Genomic DNA, 21,687 nt, shown 5'->3' with positions numbered 1-21,687 from the left:
GTTTTCTCTCTCTCGCTCGTTTTCTCGCTCTCGCTCGTTTTCTCGCTCGCTCGCTCGTTTTCTCGCTCGCTCGCTCGTTTTCTCGCTCGCTCGCTCGTTTTCTCGCTCGCTCGCTCGTTTTCTCGCTCGCTCGTTTGCTCGCTCGTTTTCTCGCTCGCTCGTTTTCTCGCTCGCTCGTTTTCTCGCTCGCTCGTTTTCTCGCTCGCTCGTTTTCTCTCTCGCTCGCTCGTTTTCTCTCTCGCTCGCTCGTTTTCTCTCTCGCTCGCTCGTTTTCTCTCTCGCTCGCTCGTTTTCTCTCTCGCTCGTTTTCTCTCTCGCTCGCTCGTTTTCTCTCTCGCTCGTTTTCTCTCTCGCTCGCTCGTTTTCTCTCTCGCTCGTTTTCTCTCTCGCTCGCTCGTTTTCTCTCTCGCTCGCTCGCTCGTTTTCTCGCTCGCTCGCTCGCTCGTTTTCTCGCTCGCTCGTTTTCTCGCTCGCTCGTTTTCTCGCTCGCTCGTTTTCTCGCTCGCTCGTTTTCTCGCTCGCTCGTTTTCTCGCTCGCTCGTTTTCTCGCTCGCTCGTTTTCTCGCTCGCTCGTTTTCTCTCTCGCTCGTTTTCTCTCTCGCTCGCTCGTTTTCTCTCTCGCTCGCTCGTTTTCTCTCTCGCTCGCTCGTTTTCTCTCTCGCTCGCTCGTTTTCTCTCTCGCTCGCTCGTTTTCTCTCTCGCTCGCTCGTTTTCTCTCTCGCTCGCTCGTTTTCTCTCTCGCTCGCTCGTTTTCTCTCTCGCTCGCTCGTTTTCTCTCTCGCTCGCTCGTTTTCTCTCTACCCCGGGTCTGATAATCCACCTCCTGCCCTTAATAACTGCTCCTTAAAAACTTTTTTTTATTACTCATTTTTGAGTGGAACAAAGTACATCTGCAGAACCTCTGTCTTGGCCCTATTCATTTTATGCTCACTTCGTTCAGGCCACTTCTTCTTCTACACCTTGTCCGTGGGCTCCAGAATGATGTTGAACACTTTGGATGCTTTGATAACTATGCACGCCATCTATGTTGAATTGGAACTATAAAACTTTGTTTCAAATTATTTAAATTAATGTGGACCCACAGCTGACTTCTACTTTTAGAGGACTGAAAAGGACCAAACTTAACATGGTGCTTAATGCCCCCTTAAAAAGGAGCTGCATCATTTCATTGCTCAATCAGAACATTAGCCACTGTTTTGAATTGAATAAGCAGCCAATCAAAGTTTACTGTATTAAATTCACGTAACGAATGCAGAAAGTTGAGCTGGGATTGCGCCACTCCCTCTGCTGCCATTAAGATGTCCTCAAGCAGAGCGACCAGAACGGTTTGTCCCATATTGCGGGGATAAGCCCATCGACAATATTAAGAATTGTCTAGCATGTTGTCTGAGGAATTGGTCTTTTTTCATTTCCCCAATCTGGCTCTCTTTGTTCATTGTATTTTCACATATGGCTTTAATCTGTGTAATATCTCTAGCCATACACCACCAGCAAAGTTATCCTTGTCATCCTCTGACGTTCCCAGTCTGACTTAATTATTAGGTGCTCCTATGTCCCCAATGAAATTTTTACCTCAATACTTGCTCTGGGACATTAAAAAGCGAACTATGTTTTTTTTCAATGATGCAATCTGGTAAATTCAAGCCTGCTAAAAGGTAACTGACATTTGTAGACTCGTATGACCAATCGCTATATCGGTTACTGTGTTGTGGGGCAAATAATGTACTTTATACTTAATTTATTTAATATTATTAAGGTTTCAAATATATTGAGGTGAATTAAAAGGGCAGGCGAGTGACCCAATAAAGCCAGCACATAACAGTTTTTTTTGGTGTTTTTTTTACCTTTTGGGCTCCTTATACAAACAAAATAATATTTCAGGTTAGAAGCCTGGCTAAACCAGACTTAAGTCTTTATAAATGTGTACAAATTGTTCTGTTGAATGTCTGAAAGTATCATCCCTACAATGAGCACAAGAATGATAAGCGCAATTGTGCCTTTAGCTTAGGAGCCAAGGCCTTTGAATCCCTGATTCGCATTCACTTGTGCCCCCATTCATATACCCAGACATAGAAATAGAAAGAGAAGGAAATAGATGTTAATGGAGATAAGGAAAAGTGTGACTGAAGCAAATGCCAGCCAGCATGTCTGAAGAAGGGTGTTAACACAGTGCCAGTCTTTTAACATTTGTACTATTTTCCTATGTTTGAACATGATTCATTTACACCTTCTAGTGTGCTGGAATAGATGTGCGTCTTTGTGATGTTGGCGAAGCCATTCAAGAAGTGATGGAGTCGTATGAGGTCGAACTTGATGGCAAGACATATCAAGGTAAGTCTGCCAGTTTGTACAGTAGAGATTGTGTATTGTTGAAATAGTTTACAGTGATGTAGTTTGGTGGCTAAATTATAAATTGAGGAACCTAGATTCATGAGTTGGTAATCCAGGCTTCGGCATTACACCCTATTATGTGGGTCTGGGTAGATAATTTTTCTTTGACCTCATTTCCATTACTTTGGTGTACAACGCAATTGGCTGAAGGCTGAAATTGACCAACGGTCAGTTAGTGAAGAGACAGAATGGATTGTACATACATTGACCTAGACCTGCTCCGTCCACAATAAAAAAAAAAAAAGCGTTTCAGTAACATCCACACATTGAGATATGGATCTGACCTAATTCGATGTGAAAGTCCATTTAATCGTCTAGATCAGAAGACTGATCAATTGGGACCTCCTGGGCTGGTGTAAGATGTGCCTGCTGTCATGTGAAGTTATATATTTTTTCTCCAGTAATTGTTGGAGTGCATCCTAAGCATAATTGTTGCAGCTGGCTGAAGCAGTTCTGGTAATATTTGTTTTAGAGTAAACATAGATGCCTACATTTTACATTGGCTTGAGTTCAATGAAGATCTGTTTAGCTTTCAGAGGTTGTAGATTGTCAAGCTTGAAACAAGGTGACGCTAGTATTTCTTTGTTTTGCGTTTGAAAAATATATTTTTTAGCCATGCCTATGTGTTGGACGTAGTCAATTTAGTGTTTGGTAACGCAAAAGTCAGTAATTATGTGTTGGACGTTTTAGAACATGCTTGCAGCACCATCTTTAAGAGACATAGCTGCAAGATATATTAGTGATATAAGCTGCTCCCAAATATAGGGTAGATAGCACGTACACGGGCCTCTTTTCACTGGTCAATCAGTGTATGTTTGACACTGTATATAACATTCCTTGGTTCATAGGAGCTGGCTTGAGCATAAGAGCTTTAAAAATGAGGTCGGGATGACGGGTAAGCAATTTTGAATTTGCTCCATGAACTGTTACCCATGGTCTACTTCCTTATGCAGTAGACTTGTTTAAGTCACCCAAGTAAAACATCTTGGGTCGCATGCTTTCAAGGGTGGCCATACAGTTGATGTCAGTTGTAATTTTGCAACTTCCCGCCACACCTCATAACAAATTATAGCATCTCACTGGTGAGTACAGCCATCTTTTCACATCTATACTTCCTCAGCGTTGCATACACTAGTGTCATCCTACCACAGTAAATTTTAAGTGTAATATTGATGCTTTTTCTTTTTTTGTGCCTCAAACCCTTAGACCATTTTTAGCATTGATTAATGCACTGCACTACCTTGCTGTGTATAGTTAAAAACTATGTGAATGACCTACCTGGCACAATAAAAGTCCCCAGTTTGATTGCTAGAATCACTTACTTTGCCAGTGCAGTCAGTATCACCCCCCACCACAATATAATCAGCAGCTGTTCGAGTTCAGATGTTTGTCACCAACCTTGTTTTCTGGTTATCCCTGATTGATGCTCATGGCTACAGCAGCTAACTGGCAGTGTACAGTTCCATGAGGGCTAAAATACCTTCATGCTTGATAGTGGAGCATAGGCTTTGACTGTGGGAAATGTTTGTATTACATGTCGACTGTCCAATACATACCAGCCCATCTGAGAGGGATTACCTTTAGATCTTGTATACATTCTTTATGGGGATTACATTGTAGAATGTGGTGTCCAATGCGAAAAAGGAGGAACTTTTCTTTTGAAACCAGTACCTGCAAGTTCCAGTTTGAATTTTAGCTTCAGTAGCCATCTGTGGATTTGGAATTGAGAAGGGCAAAACACAATATTAAACCATAATGCTTTCAGTTTGTGTGAATGTAGACGCAGATACTTACTCCTGGCGTCTGCTGTTGGGTTGCTTGCAAATTATTCTTGTTTGAAGATGTCTTTCGAGTTAAGGCAAGTTGTGTCACACTCTTCTGAGTGTACATTGTGCATGGGCACCAAATCAATGTTGGATTGTTTTTTTTTGTGCCATTGGGTTCAGAAGTTGGCCAAGTGGGCCCCAAGATTGTCATGTCTGTAACACATTTTCCATCTAGACCAATCTGTTAGTCTTCCGTCCATTTGCATCGGTTTCAGCTGAGCTCCGGTACCATCTTTTCCCCGTCGCCCTACCTTCAGCGACACCAAAGTCCATCTTTAACACCCTGGGGTGTCAAGAGCATAGCCCTTCTCAGGGGCCCAACCCCACTCCAGTTCTCTGTTGCTAGAGAATTCTGTATGAGTGATGGAACAGACATTCTTCAAGACCTGGCCTTGGTGCCACTCTAGATACCCTTGGACGTACCACCACGAGGGGTGCAATCTGTGCCTGTCACCCGATCATGACCACTCTTCCTGTCTCTCGTACATCGCCTTCCATTCTAAAAACTCTCTTCTGTACCGAAGAGAGTGCCCGTTGGCACACAGAAGGATGCAGCGGCAGGACGTCTCAAGCACTCAGGACTTTTGGCGAGGAAGATCCCCATTCTCCTGGCCATGCAATCATCACCTAGCCACACGCAAATCCAACAACCAGCATACATAGAAAATTTAATGAGTGCCAAAAACTGTACCTCATACGAAGAGACACTCAGGGCCATGAGTATATCATCGCCCCTGAGACCCATAGCACCATGCTGGGTTCCCACAAAAAGTCTCATGCCAAGGCAGAGTGCCTAGAAAAGGCCAACCACAGGCCTGCCACCTTCAGGCTCTGGTCGCCACTGACGAAAGGCTTCAGAGACCAGCAAGTCTCCAGTCAAGAGTGTCGACTTCACCCTGCCCCGCACCCCCATTCACCTTTGAGCCCCGACTTCTCCAAGGGAGTAGTGGTCTCATTCAAAGCTAGCACTGAAACTTCCATTTGTGCCGGCCACAAGACATCAAAGCTGTCCTCAGCACCCAGGTAAGGGCGAAGGCGAGCTCCATACCACTGTCAACACCTGGAGATGAGAACTTTGAGGTTTCAACAAGAACTGGATGCTAGACAAAGGCACCTCTTCATTCATCAGGTCATGAGTAAGAACTCCGGAATGTTGCCTCCCCTGCCTCTAAAAATTATTCTCGCCTTCGAGGAGAAACCTTCCCCCAGGTCTCCCACCCTAGAGCTGGCACCCAGGAAACACAGGGACTCTACCATATAACCCACCTCACCTCCAACCCCACCACCACCACCAAACCCATGCGCACCTCCTCCACAGAATCGTCAAGAGTCCCCCTGTTCATACTCAATCAGGCAGCCTCGATTGCACCTTCAAACCTTATGATCCGCCACCAGGCAAGAGCCCCACCGACTTTTTTAGGAAGCTGGCTCTGTATATACTATACCAAAATGAGCAGTAAGGCTTTATCAGAGGGTAGCGTTAAGCATTTGCTGTACACACACAATCTGCAAATGTCACACACTCAGACTGAAGTCAAACCAATGTAATTTGTATAAAATATTTAGTAATTGTATTTCTAGAACCAAGCCTGGTGCAGGTAAGTGAAAGATATGCTTTGCAAAAGCTTATCCACTGTTTTAAAATGTAATACAGGTTCAAATGCACTTAAATGAATTACAGGTAGGTTACTGTTTTGAAATTACTTTTCAGTCACTTTGTAAATTACTTTACACGTTACTTATTGGATTACTTTTCAGATTACTTTTGCTAATCAGTGTGATATGCCTAGATATCACACTGAGACATCTCCTAGACAAAAGGTAAGTAAATCCATGTTAGTGTATTTTCAGTTATGTCAATGTTCCATACAAACCAACTCCACAATTTTTAGGAAAAAGCAGTCAATGCAATCCTATGAGAAAAAGTAGAGTTATCGGTTTACAGGGAAGTAGTTATTTGTGGGAGTTGGTATTCTGGGGTTAGAACCAGGGTTCCCCCAGGGTCAAGGATTCACCCTTAAAACACCCTCAGCTGAACTAGGGCGGGTGGGTGCAGTGTGCTGCGGCACAATGCTATCCAATGGGGGATAGTGGGGATTCTGGTTGGTGGCTGCACACGAGCGGTCCACAAGGTTGTGGGAGCAAATGTTAGGCTCAGGGTAAAGGGGGATCCGAGTTAACACCCAAGGTACACCCACAGCGGCGCAGGGGCGGCTGGGTGCAGGGTGCTGTTATGGCGTCGGGTGCCCTGTTGATTTCAGTGGGGATTCTCCAGTTGCAACAAAGACTGCAGGCTCGGGGACGAAGATCTTCTGGAGGTGACCACCGGTTGGCGAGGTAAGTTGGGATGCCAGGGGATGCTGGGACACCGTCGGCTGGGCCACCCAAGGCTGTGGGACTTCGGGTGCAGGGGTGTCTTTAGGCATCCGGTTTTCCTTACCAGCTCTGGTCGCGGGGGGCGGAATCCTCCAGAAAGAGGCTGCAGGCTTCGCTTGGAGATTCGAGGCAGATCAGAGATCACCAGATCTCAGGTCAGGATCGCCGGTGAGACCTCCTCGGGCCGTAGACGTCTGGTGCAGACTCACGGATTTGGCCAGAGCCGGAGTCTGTAGGTGAACAAATCCAGTGCTCACAGGAGACAGTCTTTCTTGTGAAAGGCAGGGCAGGTCCTCAGAGTTCTTGAGGTTGCTGGCTGCAGGATTTCGCTTCTGCAGGTTCGAAGTGGGGACAGGCCGGTAGAGCTGGGGCCAAGTCAGTGGGTGTCCTCCTCTTAGCTTTAGCATGGCTTCTTCGTTCCTTCTTTTCTTGTTCGTCGGTTCTTGTCTGACAAAGCAAGGTTCAGGGGTGCCCCTAAACATGAGATTTAGGGGCGGTACAGGTAAGTAAAGGTTGGGACCGATGGGCCCCTTCCTTGGGGTAGGTACACCCCCTATTATGCCACCCTCCAGTGGGAGGGGGGCATATGCCTCTCTCTGATTGGCTGAGTTCCCCCATCTGCAAGATGGTGGGGACTGAGTTGTGCTTCACCTCGACTCCCCCACCAGAGGGGCGGGGTTGGCAAAGGTGGGCACACCTCCCTTCCTCACTTGGTTTTCCTGCCGATTCTCCCACCCAAAGTGAGAGTCAGAACCGGTGGGGGCCAGTTGCTGGAAACAGTAAAGTCCTAGGGAAGCTCACTAAGGCGGCAAAACTTTGAAGCTTCCCCTTCGTGGACCCTGCCCATCCTGGGGGAGGAGGCTTGGCACCTCGTCCCGGGATGTGCATTGTTTCAAACCCCCGAGCTCAGCAGGCACTCGACTCTGGTCCAGAAACATGTCTCGTGGTGGCAGCTGGCAAGCAGCCACTCAGCCTGGACACTAGTGTTAGGTCGTTTTTCAGGGGGCATCTCTAAGATGCCCTCTGTGTGCATTTTTCATTCAATCTCACACTGGTATCATCAGTGTGGGTATAATGAGCTGAGAAGTTTGATACCAAACTTTCCAGTTTTCGGTAAAGCCATTATGGTACTGTGGAGTTCGTAATGACAGACTCCCAGCACCATATAATCTTAATGACATTACTGCACTTACAGTGTCTAAGAATGGGCTGAGACGCTGTTGGGGTACAGGGCTCATGCACCTGTACCCTCACCACTAGTATAGTTCACCCAGCTAGAGGGGTGGCTGACCTATGCCAGGGCAATGGGTTGTAGGCATGGCACATGTGCCATGTCGACTCTTAACTCTGTTCTGCACCAAAACATGCAGTCTGCAAAGGCAGCGTGTGTAAAGGTACAGGGCCTCTATGGGTGGCACAATAAGTGCTGCAGCCCTTAGAGGCCTTCCCTGGCCACAGTGCCATTTACAAGGGACTGGACCTGTGGCCAAAGAGTGCCAATTCGATTTTGTTTTCAATGCAGTTTAGGGAAAGAACATAGGCCCTGGGTACCTGTTTCGCAGGAATCCCGGGCGCACTCCGTCAAAGCACATCAGCAGTTTAGAAAAAAGTGGTTGCAACCATGCAAAAAGAGGGCCCTAAGCACATCAGCAGTTTAGAAAAAAGTGGTTACAACCATGCAAAAAGAGGGCCCTTTTTTTACAACTATCCCTGCAGTGTCCACCATATCGGTTCCCCATGTGATCCTGATGTAGACCATTACCCAATCAGGGCCTCACACCCCGATGACACCACGGCCTACCATGAGGTCATTCAGAAGTCTGCAGCCTTTCAGAACGTTTACATGTATGTCACCCATGAGGAGGAGGATTTTTTTTTTTTAGAGATACAAATCGCCCCCTAAGAATTTCAAAGAGCCAGTCCAGGCCAGCGTAGTCACATGGGGGAAATTTAAATCCCTTCCCAGCATAAGTTAAGGGGCAGCTTCCTGGTGATGCACACTGCCCTCAAGCATGCCTCAGCCGAGGCCACCGGTGATGCTACTCCTCCAGACAAGGAGAGCAAGAAGAATGATGCAGTGTGCTAGAGAGTGGCAGTAGGAGCAGCAAACCATTGATAAATAGGCAGTTTGGAGCTCTCCTGCCACATTACAACATGGCAGAATGGGAGGAGATGGAAAAGTTCCTTAAGCATCTCCCAAAGCAGTACAGAAAGTGTGGTGAGGAGATGGTGTCTGAGGGCAAGTTTGTCTCCAATGCAACATTCACTGCACACTTCATGCCGCAGACACAGACTCTAGGGGCTTTAATACCAACATCATACACGTGTGCCACGCCTAGCTCCATATCTCTGGGTTCAATCCGGAGGTTCAGCAGCATCTCCTCATCCTCCTGTTTGAAGGAGCACCTTTTTGGGCCACATGTTTACGAGGTGCTTGAAAAAAAAATCAAGAAAGAAAGGGGACTTTAAAGTCTATGGGTGCTCCTCAGTCCACTCCCTACAGGTGCTCTTTTCGAAAAGAGAAACCCCACTCCTACCATAGACTAGCAATAGGCTTGTTGTTTGCCCAGTAGAACCTTCAGCCATGTTTATTTATTTTTTTTATCTCCTGGAAATCACTCTCTACAGTAATGTGGAAGCTCTACCAAAATAACCTGTAGCAATTAGAACAACAGTAAGGCCCCCTTGATCTCTCCCGCCTCCACTTGTTGGTAAAGCCATCATTAACATTCTGCTACTGTGCTAAAAAAAAACAAGGGGTTAGTGTAAAGCATGCAGTTTATGCAAAAGGAATCGCTAACCCATTGTCAGTCTTCAAAGTGTTGCAGGAGTTTGAATCGGTCACATTTCTTCTTATCTCGAGCGAATCTAGAAACGCACTGCATCTGATTCATTCTCCACACCTCAGAAAATGTAAGAAGTATATACAATGAAACCCTGCCCTAGTCCCATCCAGCATGAATGTAAATCCTTACAAAGTCCACTCCATCCAGCAGTGCCACATCTGTGGACAGGGTGTTGGTTGTGCCTGCACACTGTGGCAATCAATGATCTGGCCCTGCCCCTCACCCACTATAATCTCCCTGTAGATGTCCTAACGGCACATTAGCCCTAAAGCAGCGGAAATGGACCCCACCTATGCTGTCCCAGTGTGTACCATTATGTTCGAGGCATGTGGGCTGCTGAATTCATATCTGTGCATAGATCGCCGCCTAGTGTTGGGTCCGGATGTTTGCACGTTGTTGTCCTGGAAGAGTCTTCGAAGTATCCTGGGATAGGTGACTCCTCCCCTGGACCACAGTGCGCATGGGCATCCTCTCCATCCTCAGATTGTTTTTTTCCGCCATTGGGTTCGGATGTGCTTATCTTGACTCAAGTTAGGAAAAGCTTTTTCCAGGCCAAAAGACCTTTAGTTCGCGTCGGTACTGTTCCCGATCGGTATCGATAGTATCTTTGTTAGTTTACTAACTTCCAGAACCAACTTTTTCGCATCTTACTCGACCATCGACCCGTCATCGACGATGGAATCGAGGACGCCATTCAAGCGGTGTCCTGTATGCAATGCGAAATATCCCCATGTCGACGTCCACCCGGTGTGCAACAAATGCCTTTCACCGGATCACGACGAGTCTACATGTATGGCCTGTGCACGATTCCGATCCAAGAAGACTCTCCGGAATCGACGAGCAGCGAGACTCGAAGCGCAGCAAGCGGCACCGGCCCCGGCCAACATCTTCAGCGCCGAGGACGAAGATGTAGAAGACGTGGAGAAACTACCCTCCAGCCCCGCTTCCGAAAACGACTCCGGATCGGAAGACGTCGAAGAACGACTCTTTCACAGAGATGAAGCCGACGCCGAGGTAGGAGACTACAATGAGGCCTTAGGGGCCGAAGAGAGTAGCTCCGTTGACGAGCAAGGCCTACCCGTACAGACTGAGGATATCCCAGTGCGCCAGTCTATGGCTCCGGTCGAGGGATCGCCTTCGGGCCTTACCCAAGACCTATCCCGCAGTTCTTCGGCCCCGCCCTCTGGCCCGGCCTCGGACATTCAGCGGCAGCCATTACTACCCAAAACGGCTGGTTTCCCTTCTTCCAAACCGAAACCGAAAGCTGTATTGGTTCACCAGAAACCGAAACCAAAAGTGACGCTGGTCGGATCGAGGCCCACCACACCTTCGACGCCAGCAAAACCCGTCGGCACCGACCGCACCAAACGAGACTTCGGTGCCGAGCTTGCAGCAGCCGACGTCGGCGCCGACACACGGAAAAAGACCTTCGGTGCCACCAAACCTACTCGGCTCCCGGCACCGAAACAATCGGCTCCGACCCCAAAGGTCAAACTGCCTGCTGCGTCTCACACCGCTTCGACAGCACCACCAAAGGCACACTCATCAACGACGTCGACTGCCACTACCGCTCCTCGACTCGATGACCCACTGGCGCCGAAGAAGTCCACGCCCGCCTCTACAGAACCGGTCGGCGCAAAGGAATCTATGGCGCTCCAGGTGCGGCCCGTTGCTGCGCAACGCATCAAACACAAAGCAGTCCTCCAGGACACGTCAGGCTCCGAGCCGATAAAAGCTCCACCAGCCTCTTCGGCACCAGCCAACATCACTTTTGGCCTGCCGCCATCCACGGCCCCAAAACTGTTCCAAATCAGAACACGGGTCACCCACACCACGATCACTCCTGCCGAACGCTCTCCTGCAGAGACGTCTCCATCACACATCGACGCCGACACCGGCAGGATGATGCTCCACAAGAGGAGAATAACTTCGGAGCCAGCTTTGGACTCCTACCGGATCCCGCTTAAGAAAAAGCTGCCAGTGGCTTCGGAACCAGTTCTTTACGAACCACTCCATTCCTCTTACCAAGATCCACAGTCCTTCTCTCCCACACACTCCGAAACAGACGTTTTGGAGGACTACATGGGTGACCACGTCCCCTACCCCGGAGTGATGGACCCTCAAGGCCAACAGGACCATGACCAAGCTTGGGATGACCCTGTAGACTCGGGTGCACCTATGGATACACAGGACCCGCAACTCTATGGAGCAAAAACGTCTCCCACAGAGGACACTGCCGCATTCAACGCCCTCATTGAACGTGCTGCAGCCAATCATGGTGTGCAACTCCACTCTGACACCGTCGGACGACTTTCTCATGGATACTTTCGCATCCTCAGAAAGAAATATAAAAACTCTACCCATGTTGAAGGGTGTCCTCAAACCAGCAAAGGACATCTTCAAGGAACCCACCAGGGCAAGAGTAATAAACCCCAGGATCGACAAGAAATACAGGTCGGCGCCTGGGGACCCTACCTACATTAGAGGCCAGTTACCTCTGGATTCCATAGTAGTTGCGAATGCTCGCAAACGGGCACACTCGCAAACAGGTGACGCTCCTCCCCCGGACAAAGAGTCCAAGGTGCTAGAGACCTCCGGCAAACGGGTTGCGGCCCAGGCAGCTAACATATGGCGCATTGCCAATACTCAGGCGCTCCTTGCTCGCTACGATCGAGCACACTACGACACATTAGAACAATTACTCCAACATCTCCCTGACCAATTCAAAGAAGGAGCAGAGATCCTCATCAGGGAGGGACAACTCCTCACAAACGCATCCATTAAGTGTGCACTGGATGCCGCGGATACAGCTGCCAGAGTCATAAACACTAGCGTCATGTTGCGACGACACGCCTGGTTGCGAATCTCCGGATTCAAACCTGAGGTGCAAAATAACATCCTCAACCAGCCTGTCAACCCCGACTACTTATTCGGGCCAGAGGTTGACACCACCCTAGAGAAAATAAAAAAGGACACAGACACTGCAAAGTCCATGGGGGCTCTCCAAACGCAGTCCTTTCGGAGCGGCTCCTTTCGTCGCCCCGGAAATAGAGGAACAGGTAGAGGACAGGGGTCACAGCAAACCTACAACAAGGGAAACACACAAACCTCCTACGACAAGAACACCCGGGGTGGTTATCGTGGCTCAAGCACAAAGGGCAGAGGACGCAGATACGGCAACACCAGGTCCTCCCCCCAAGAACAAACAGTGACGCCCTCTCCCTTCCTCCCGACCACATAACACCTGTCGGGGGAAGGCTACAAAGGTTCCTGTCCACGTGGAACTCCATCACCACAGACAGGTGGGTCAAAGATATTGTCAAACACGGTTACTGCCTAGAATTAACCTCAACTCCACCCACAATACCTCCAAAACACCGTCCTATGTCCTCAGAGCACTTAACGCTCTTACAGCAGGAAGTGCTAAGTATGCTACTAAAAGGCGCAATAGAGGTCGTACCCGTCCACGAGCAAGGTACGGGGTGTACTCCCTGTACTTTTTAATACCGAAAAAGGACGGGTCACTCAGACCTATACTAGACCTGAGACCCCTGAACCGCTACATTCTCTCCGAGCATTTTCACATGCTCACTTTACAGCAAGTCCTCCCGCTGCTCAAGCAGGGAGACTTCCTGGCCACGCTGGACCTCAAAGATGCGTATTTCCACATACCCATTCACCCCTCACACAAAAAATACCTCAGGTTCACCGTTCAGGGGCAGCACTACCAATTCAAAGTCCTTCCCTTCGGCGTGACAACAGCACCCAGAGTTTTCACAAAGTGCCTAGCTACTGTGGCGGCACATCTACGGAGGCAGCACATACACGTCTACCCTTACCTGGACGACTGGCTTGTTCAAGCAAAGTCAGCCCAGCAATGTGCCAGCCACATGTCCCGCACCATTCACCTCCTTCACAGTCTGGGGTTCTCACTAAATTACCCAAAATCCCATCTCCAACCCGCACACGTACAACAGTACCTAGGTGCGACTATAGACACTCTGGCGGCCACAGCTCAGCCAAATTTAGTGAGAATCAACAGCATGCAAATGCTGATTTCCAAGTTCAAACCACAACACTCCCTTCCCGCGCGAGTGTTCATGCAGTTGATAGGCATGATGGCCTCCTGCATTTTCATAGTCCCACACGCGAGACTACATATGCGCCCGCTTCAGGAGTGCTTAGCACGTCAATGGAATCAGGCTCACGGACAACTAAAAGACCTAGTGTTGGTGAGCGGTCGGGCATACAACTCTCTGCATTGGTGGAATCCACAAAACCTTTGCAAGGGCCGACCGTTCCAAGAGCCTGTTCCACAAATAATACTGACAGCGGACGCGTCTCTCCAGGGATGGGGAGCTCATGTACTCAACTACACAGTGCAGGGACTATGGACAACACAACAAAAGAAGATGCACATCAACCTTCTGGAATTGATGGCAATCTTCCTGGCAATGAAAGCTTTCAAAGTACACTTGTGCAACAAAGTTGTGTTGATCCGGACGGACAACATGACCGCCATGTACTACATACAGAAGCAGGGAGGAACACACTCTCCTCAGTTGTCTCATCTGGCTCAGAGCATGTGGAAGTGGGCCATTCTGAGGAACATGTTCCTCATGGCGGAACACCTCCCCGGCAAAGACAACCAGATGGCGGATCTGCTCAGCAGACACAGCCACCAGATGCACGAGTGGGAGTTACACCCATCAGAACTCCAACCGTACTTCCAGCAATGGGGTCATCCAGAGATAGACCTATTCGCCACAAGCGAAAACGCAAAATGCCAAAGCTTTGCCGCCAGGTTCCCACATCCACAATCGCAGGGCAATGCGATATGGATGAACTGGTCCGGCAGATTTGCGTACGCTTTTCCCCCAGCGCCATTGATACCGCTGGTGGCTCGCAAACTCAGACAACACTCCCTGACACTCGTCCTGGTTGCTCCAACGTGGGCACGCCAGCCATGGTACACCACTTTTCTCGAACTTTCCGTGGTGCCGCATCAAAGGCTGCGGATCAAACCCGCGCATTTGACGCAGAACCATGGAGAGATTCAGCACCCAGATCCGCAACAGCTGAACCTGGCGATCTGGCTCCTGAAGTCCTAGAGTTTGGCTACCTAAACCTGCCACCTGACTGTATGGACATCATTAAGGAAGCTAGAAGACCCACTACCAGAGCTTGCTATGCAGCCAAATGGGAAAAGGTTCGTCATTTATTGCAATAATAATGACATTAACCCGCTAGACGCATCCATCCACAACATAATTTGTTACCTCTTACACCTATACCGATGCAATCTGGCGTACACCTCTATACGTGTCCATTTGACCGCAATATCAGCCTATCTCCAGAACAGGCAGCACCTCTCTTTATTCAAAGTGCCTGCCATCAAAGCATTCTTGGAAGGACTCAAACGAGTAATTCCTCCAAGCCACCCACCGGCTCCAATGTGGAACCTCAACTTGGTCCTCACACGCCTGATGGGTCCACCCTTTGAACCTCTACACTCATGCGAGATTCAATTCCTTACCTGGAAAGTAGCTTTCCTAGTGGCGATCACTTCCTTAAGAAGAGTTAGTGAACTCCAGGCACTAACCGTTCAAGAGCCATTTATACAGGTTCACGCCAACAGGGTCGTACTACGTACCAACCCCAAATTCATGCCCAAGGTGATATCGCAGTTCCACATGAATCAAACTATTGAACTGCCTGTTTTCTTTCAAAACCCACAGACTGTCGCAGAAAGAGCACTCCATACACTAGATGTGAAGAGAGCTCTCATGTACTATATCGACAGGACTAAGATCTTTAGGAAGACAAAACAACTTTTCGTTGCCTTTGCCCCACACCACAAAGGTAACGCTATCTCCAAAGCAGGTATAGCCAGATGGATCGTTAAATGTATTCAAATTTTCTATCAAAAGGCTAAACGCACATTAACGATTCCACCACGAGCCCACTCAACACGTGCCCACTCAACACGTAAGTTAGGGGCCTCCATGGCTTTCCTAGGAAACATCCCTTTGCATGATATATGTAGAGCAGCCACCTGGTCCACTACACACACATTTACCAAACACTATTGGGTAGATGTGCAATCAAAACAGCAGGCAGCTGTAGGACAGGCTGTTCTCAAAACTCTTTTTCAGACCGCTGCAGCTGGCACTGGTAGCCGCCGCTAATAGGAGGTACTGCTATGTATTCTATGCACAGATATGAATTCAGCAGCCCACATGCCTCGAACTGAATATGCTACTTACCAGTATGCATCTGTTCTTGGCATGTAGGGCTGCTGGCATTCATATCGCCCTCCCTCCTCCCCGGCGCCTGTAACAGCTGCAGCTCTCAGAATTACTGTAAGCATGGTCATCACTTTCTGTATCTACTCCATCACTGCCCCAATGGCGAAAAACAATCTGAGGATGGAGAGGATGCCCATGCGCACTGTGGTCCAGGGGAGGAGTCACCTACCCCAGGATACTTCGAAGACTCTTCCAGGACAACAACGTGCAAACATCCGGACCCAACACTAGGCGGCGATCTATGCACAGATATGAATGTCAGCAGCCCTACATGCCAAGAACAGATGCATACTGGTAAGTAGCATATTCAGTTTTACTCTTCACAGATAGTACAGAGGAGATCACACTCTGCAAATTTGTACTTTCCAGAGATCAGTGCAGCTCTGCTTCAGCCCCCGATTTTCAGGCCGACAGGGCAGCCACAATGTTTAAGTCTTGACATGAGCCAGGTGCTGCTGCCAGACCAGCCAAGGAGCAACTCTTTCCTGATGTCTGACTAGCTCTAACCCCTTCTTGGAAATCTTCAATTAGTAGTAATTACTGTATTGAGCACAACAGAGGTACATTTTTGCACAATTGACCCTTTTCAGACTTCCCTACAATTTCATTTTTTTTAAATGTATGACTGGGTTTGCTTTCCAGGCAGCACCATTGTTCATGCCAGAAACATACGCAAATGAATTAAAGCTACACTGGGTAGCATGAGGTTCTGGTGATAGTGGCAAGGGGAGGGATTTTGCCTTAAGACCGTTTCATCACAGTCTGCAGTAATCCCCAGGTAGGGATTCTGACAAAATGTACGTCATTAGGAAAGGCCCTGCATTCCTTTTATATCTGATTGTGTTTAATTTATTTTGGGTGTACGTATGAGGTTATTTGTCCCCATTTGTAAGGCAGCAAGCTGCTGTTTGAGACTTCAGGATAACCCACTAAATTAGGAAGCAAGCTGATCGGTAGTGAGGGATGCAGAACCTTTAATTTTTTTGAAGCTGGAGGTTCATGGGAGAAATTGAGACCACAATTTCAGGTTTTTTTCATTAAACATTTATATTGAATCCATGTTAATGGTATACTATACAGTTTGAATTGACATTTCAACATACATCATATGAAGTGCCTTTTCTAATGATATAGCACAACCTCGTTCCTAATATTTTGTTTATAAAATATGTAGAGCTGACATGGGTCTCATTTTGAGTCTCCTCAGCAACCTAAGTAAAAAAAACTCTATTGGTTGATCATGAAGATAGGACATTTTTGTATAACCCCCTACTTATGATGCTGACCTGTTAAAAGGATTCCTAGAAATCTGCAATGTTGTGAGCGCTTCTGCATATATCATATTGGTAAGCGTTTCATCCAAAATGTAATTGCCTTGAATTGGGCCTCTTGTACAATTATTTTTATGTGAATAGATAGACACTTTGCCTTAGTAATGTTTTTTCTGTTAAGTATTGAAGGTTCACACCTCTAGTAGAGCATGTTTTATTTCCATACTTGAGGTCTATGGGTTAATCCCTGGTTACAAGGAGTGAAAGGATCGTCCAGGTACTCGGTCAGTAGAACTTGGCTTGTAGTGAGCATTACTTTATCCCACACGTGGAAATCTGGATGAACGTCTTACCTTGTGCTTAGTTTTCAACCCACTTTCTCACTTTAGTTTTAATGTGCTTCTTACCTTGGGATCGCAGCCCTTCTTGTCAGTTCCAGGGCCGACCTGTTAGGACGTAGCATTTTTGTTTTTGCAGGGGTAAACTGAGCCATTGTTTTTAAAGCAGAGGTAGCCCTCTACTGTGAATGCACAGCACCAGCATATCACCATCTGGATTGTTGGCACTATACAGTTTGATTGCTAAAGAAAACTATTTAAGATGTATAATTTCTGGCCTTTGAGATTTTGGGGGGCTGCTTTTTGGCAATTCAAAATTTTAGTTCTGCTGCTTACATGCTGATATTGTGGTGTTTTCTTGAACAGTGAAGCCAATACGCAATCTCAATGGGCATTCAATCGGACAATATAGGATCCACGGTGGCAAGACTGTTCCGATTGTCAAGGGAGGGGAAGCCACGAGAATGGAGGTATGAGCTTTTAGGAATCTAAGTGATTACTTTGCTTTTGTCCCTTTAACATTAACTTTTGATGTGTGTATTCACGAGGTGGGCATTTCTTTTTGTTTCCTGTATTTTTGTTTCTCAAGAATATTGTACACTGCTGCGTTCAAACATCAGACTACTTCCAACAACTGATTTGCCCTATAGTTGGCAGTTGCTAGTCATCAAAATATTATTGAATATATGGTATTGATTGATCACTCTTATTTTGACTACCATCTTGAAACTGAGCCGGCTGGATGCCAAGATGGCCGATGTTTCCTAGAGATCCCGAGTGAATTCCTGTCTTTTCTTCATGCAACGTCCTCCAGGGAGGAGTCTGTGGGCCATAGATAACTAAGGCCACAAGGCGGCATGCGCCCACCTGCCTCCCATGGTACCTATACCTGTTGCAGTTTCTTTCTTTCTTATGTTCTATACATATGCAGGGACATGTCTATTCTACCTTTACTAACTCCATTCTCGCCCTTTGCGGGAGAACAATCTAACAATAGAGTCGATGCCCATGCACACTATCACCGAAAGGAGGAGTCACCTACTTCGTGTCTGGAAAGACTTCTTCGAAGAAAAACAACTTGCAAACATCCGTACCCAACACTAGATGACCGGCGTATGCAAAGCATGTGAATCTACAGCTCTACATGCCAAGAACAGATGCTTACTGGGTAAGTAACATTTTCCTTTCTCTAGGGTGGATCAGGTCCCTGGGACACAGACTCCTTACCCCCATGACAGGACTGGTGGACTCCCTCAGTCGGAATCTGACTGTATGCAATTGAGTAGACCTTGTGAGGTTCCCTTCTGATAATTTAACAGTTGGGACTTGGGGAGAAAATGGAGATCTCAACAAAAGCCGTAATGGTGTCCTGGAAGAGAGATTTTTCTATCCACGCTGAATTACCTGCACGGGAAGTGCAACAGACTGCTGCCCTTGAGGATGAAAAAGGCACCTCACGAGGTGAGCAAATAGCACTGCACTTTATTTCCAACTTACAACCACAGTTATTCCAGAAAATGAGTAATGTGGAAATTGCAGCCCAGAACAGAACAGCTGCCTATACTCAGTAAGCAAGTAATATCAGTGGAACAGAAGGTAGGACTAGCGGAGGGCCTGATACAGGTGTTGGAAACCCTGTCAGCCGCGACTGCCACTGGAGTAAACTGGGTGTTGTCCTTTAAATCTTGTGCCGCTGAGGCTGTGTTGTTCCTCTAATCAAATCTATTCATGCTCTGAAATGCAGGGAGAAGAGTTACAATTAGTGTGGTAGGAGTCCCTGGATCATTCTCAAAGTGTCCCTGGGTCAATCTCGACTGAGGGCCCTTCGTGCCTGGACGATGACTGCCCCGTGAGGTCTGCTGGAGCCACAGGGGAGTGGGACCCAGATGGTGGTCAACAAGGCTTACAAGATGCCCGCAAGGAATACATTGAATGTTTGTGCTTTTGGAGATGGACAGTGTTGCTTCTAATTCAGGACCAGAGCTAGCTTGTGTCTAGAAGCTGGATGAGCCCGGCAACAAAGACCAAACCTCTGTGTTGGGTACTGTCTTTGATGCCGGGCTGATCCAGCTTCTAGACACAAGCTAGTTCTGGGTACATCGGAGCCTAAAAAAAAAAATCTGAAGGATCAGAGTTGCCTGCTTTCATTGTTGAAACAGTGGGTGCTATTTGATAGCCCTTTTCTCAATTTCGAATCAAATTCTTGATGGACTTGACCACGATTTGAATCAGTCCACACAAACTGTTAAGGGTCATCCAACACTGTAATTTTATGTCCTGAAGATGGTCTAGCGGATGACTACAATATAGACCGAAACGTCGACAATTGCACCTACTTTCACGTTGAACTGTTTTCAAGGATCTGTTGTCTGGTGAACCAGTCACATTTTCTTGTTATATTTTTGTAAAGAGGTGTCCACACTAGTGACTGAGAGGTGTTTGTAACATCAAATGATCTGTAAAACTCAGTTGCTATCTGTAGTTACACTTAGACGTTTGTATTCGTTTTTTGTTTTTGTATTATTTTTTTTTTGTACCCTTTGAAAGATTTTTCATTTATATATGTGATTCTTTAAAAACATTTACACCCGTGTAAGATCTTTTTCTAACAGATTAGTTCAAGTACAAATGAGTTAAACTGAATTTCGAAAATAATTTAATGCAAGCGACCGCAGAAAGCTTATCATTATTTGTGTATTGAATGTTTAAACTGTGTGTGCTTTAGACAGTCCCTTGTAGGCACCCTCAGCCTCCAAGGGTATATTGGGTTTCCCACTTTTTCTTATACTGGTGGATAGGGGCGCTTCAGATCAGGGAAGAGTATTCGGGCCATTGTAAGAGATCGCTTGCCTGGTGCAAGTGTCCTGGAGACTCACGGCAGGCTCCTTCAGTATATGGGATGAGGCCGTGAAATGGTTAGACAAATGTTTTTACCTGCTTGCCTTGAGCAATGATTGCCTCACATGTTGTAATGGGATACACACATGTATTCTCCTTGTAAATACGTAACCAGTAAACTTTTATATCTTTTTTCTTATATGTATATTTTGATATTTTGTCACACTTGAGTACCGCGTCGCCTGCACTTACGTTATTCATTAGAACATTATCTGCATATAGAACTTTTTTGAAATAATAAAAAAATTACCACAAACCTTTGGTGTGTGTATATATGCATATGTATGTGTATATGTGTATGTGTATATATATATATATATATATATATATATATATATATATATATGATCCATTCCGAACTTCTGACACAAGGAGAGCCTCATCCTCTCGGGTCGGGGCCTGTTAAAGGTGTGTCAGACACCTCTAGTATTCCGCAGGACACACGTATCTCTCCGCAACGTGAGACAGGCCACACCAACTGTGCTTGTTTCATTCATTTATTCGAGGCAAGGTAGGCATGACGCGTTTCAACTCCAACGAGTTTTAATCATATGCAGGCATTTCAACGGTGGGATCGCCAGCTTTTAAAATACGTAACTTAAGACATTGAAGACGGACTTATGCTTTCAAGTCGGATTAAAGCAGCAGTTATATATATATATATATATATATATATCGCGCTCGGTGGGGAGTGACCAAAAATTGAGTCGCACTCGAACAAAGGAAAGCTTTCCCCAAACAGCCTTTAATTTCGAATCAACCAGCACAGTTTGTCAGCAGATCATCGGCTTGAAACTGCAATCCTGACGCGTTTCGAGAGGTTCTCTTCTTCAGAGGATAGAGCAGTCGGAAAGCGTGTGGATGGCTCACCTTCAAATTTGAAGTAACATTGCATGCCCCTGATTGGCTACTCTGGATGAGTCTATGCATTGCTTCATGGGAGGTGTAGTCCTTTCTTTTTCCCCAGATGGATACGCTTTCAACATTGATTGTAGGCTCTCACTTGAGCCTCTGGCAAATGTAACTGGTGCATTTCTTGTCCTTAGTCCCACAACGAGCCCCTCGTATACGAGCCCTGTGGCCCCCACATTCCGGAGTGGTGCAGACTCAGCGGCTGGACAGCCGCCAAAACATCGCGCTCGGTGGGGAGTGACCAAAAATTGAGTCGCACTCGAACAAAGGAAAGCTTTCCCCAAACAGCCTTTAATTTCGAATCAACCAGCACAGTTTGTCAGCAGATCATCGGCTTGAAACTGCAATCCTGACGCGTTTCGAGAGGTTCTCTTCTTCAGAGGATAGAGCAGTCGGAAAGCGTGTGGATGGCTCACCTTCAAATTTGAAGTAACATTGCATGCCCCTGATTGGCTACTCTGGATGAGTCTATGCATTGCTTCATGGGAGGTGTAGTCCTTTCTTTTTCCCCAGATGGATAC

At 47.0% G+C, this 21,687-nt stretch overlaps 1 protein-coding gene across 1 annotated transcript in view; it reads left to right on the top strand.

Annotated features, from left to right (window-relative positions):
• Positions 1-21,687, top strand: part of METAP2 (methionyl aminopeptidase 2) — a 163,311-nt gene that overhangs the window by 91,690 nt on the left and 49,934 nt on the right. Inside the window, exons 8-9 of the mRNA XM_085653380.1 lie at positions 2,235-2,331; positions 17,723-17,826. Coding sequence (XP_085509506.1) covers positions 2,235-2,331; positions 17,723-17,826 — 201 coding nt within the window. The remainder of the gene's footprint in view (positions 1-2,234; positions 2,332-17,722; positions 17,827-21,687) is intronic.

This window comes from Triturus cristatus, chromosome 4_1 (assembly GCF_964204655.1).
Source record: "Triturus cristatus chromosome 4_1, aTriCri1.1, whole genome shotgun sequence".
Classification (NCBI taxonomy): domain Eukaryota; kingdom Metazoa; phylum Chordata; class Amphibia; order Caudata; family Salamandridae; genus Triturus; species Triturus cristatus.
This window is presented reverse-complemented; position numbering and strand designations above follow the sequence as displayed.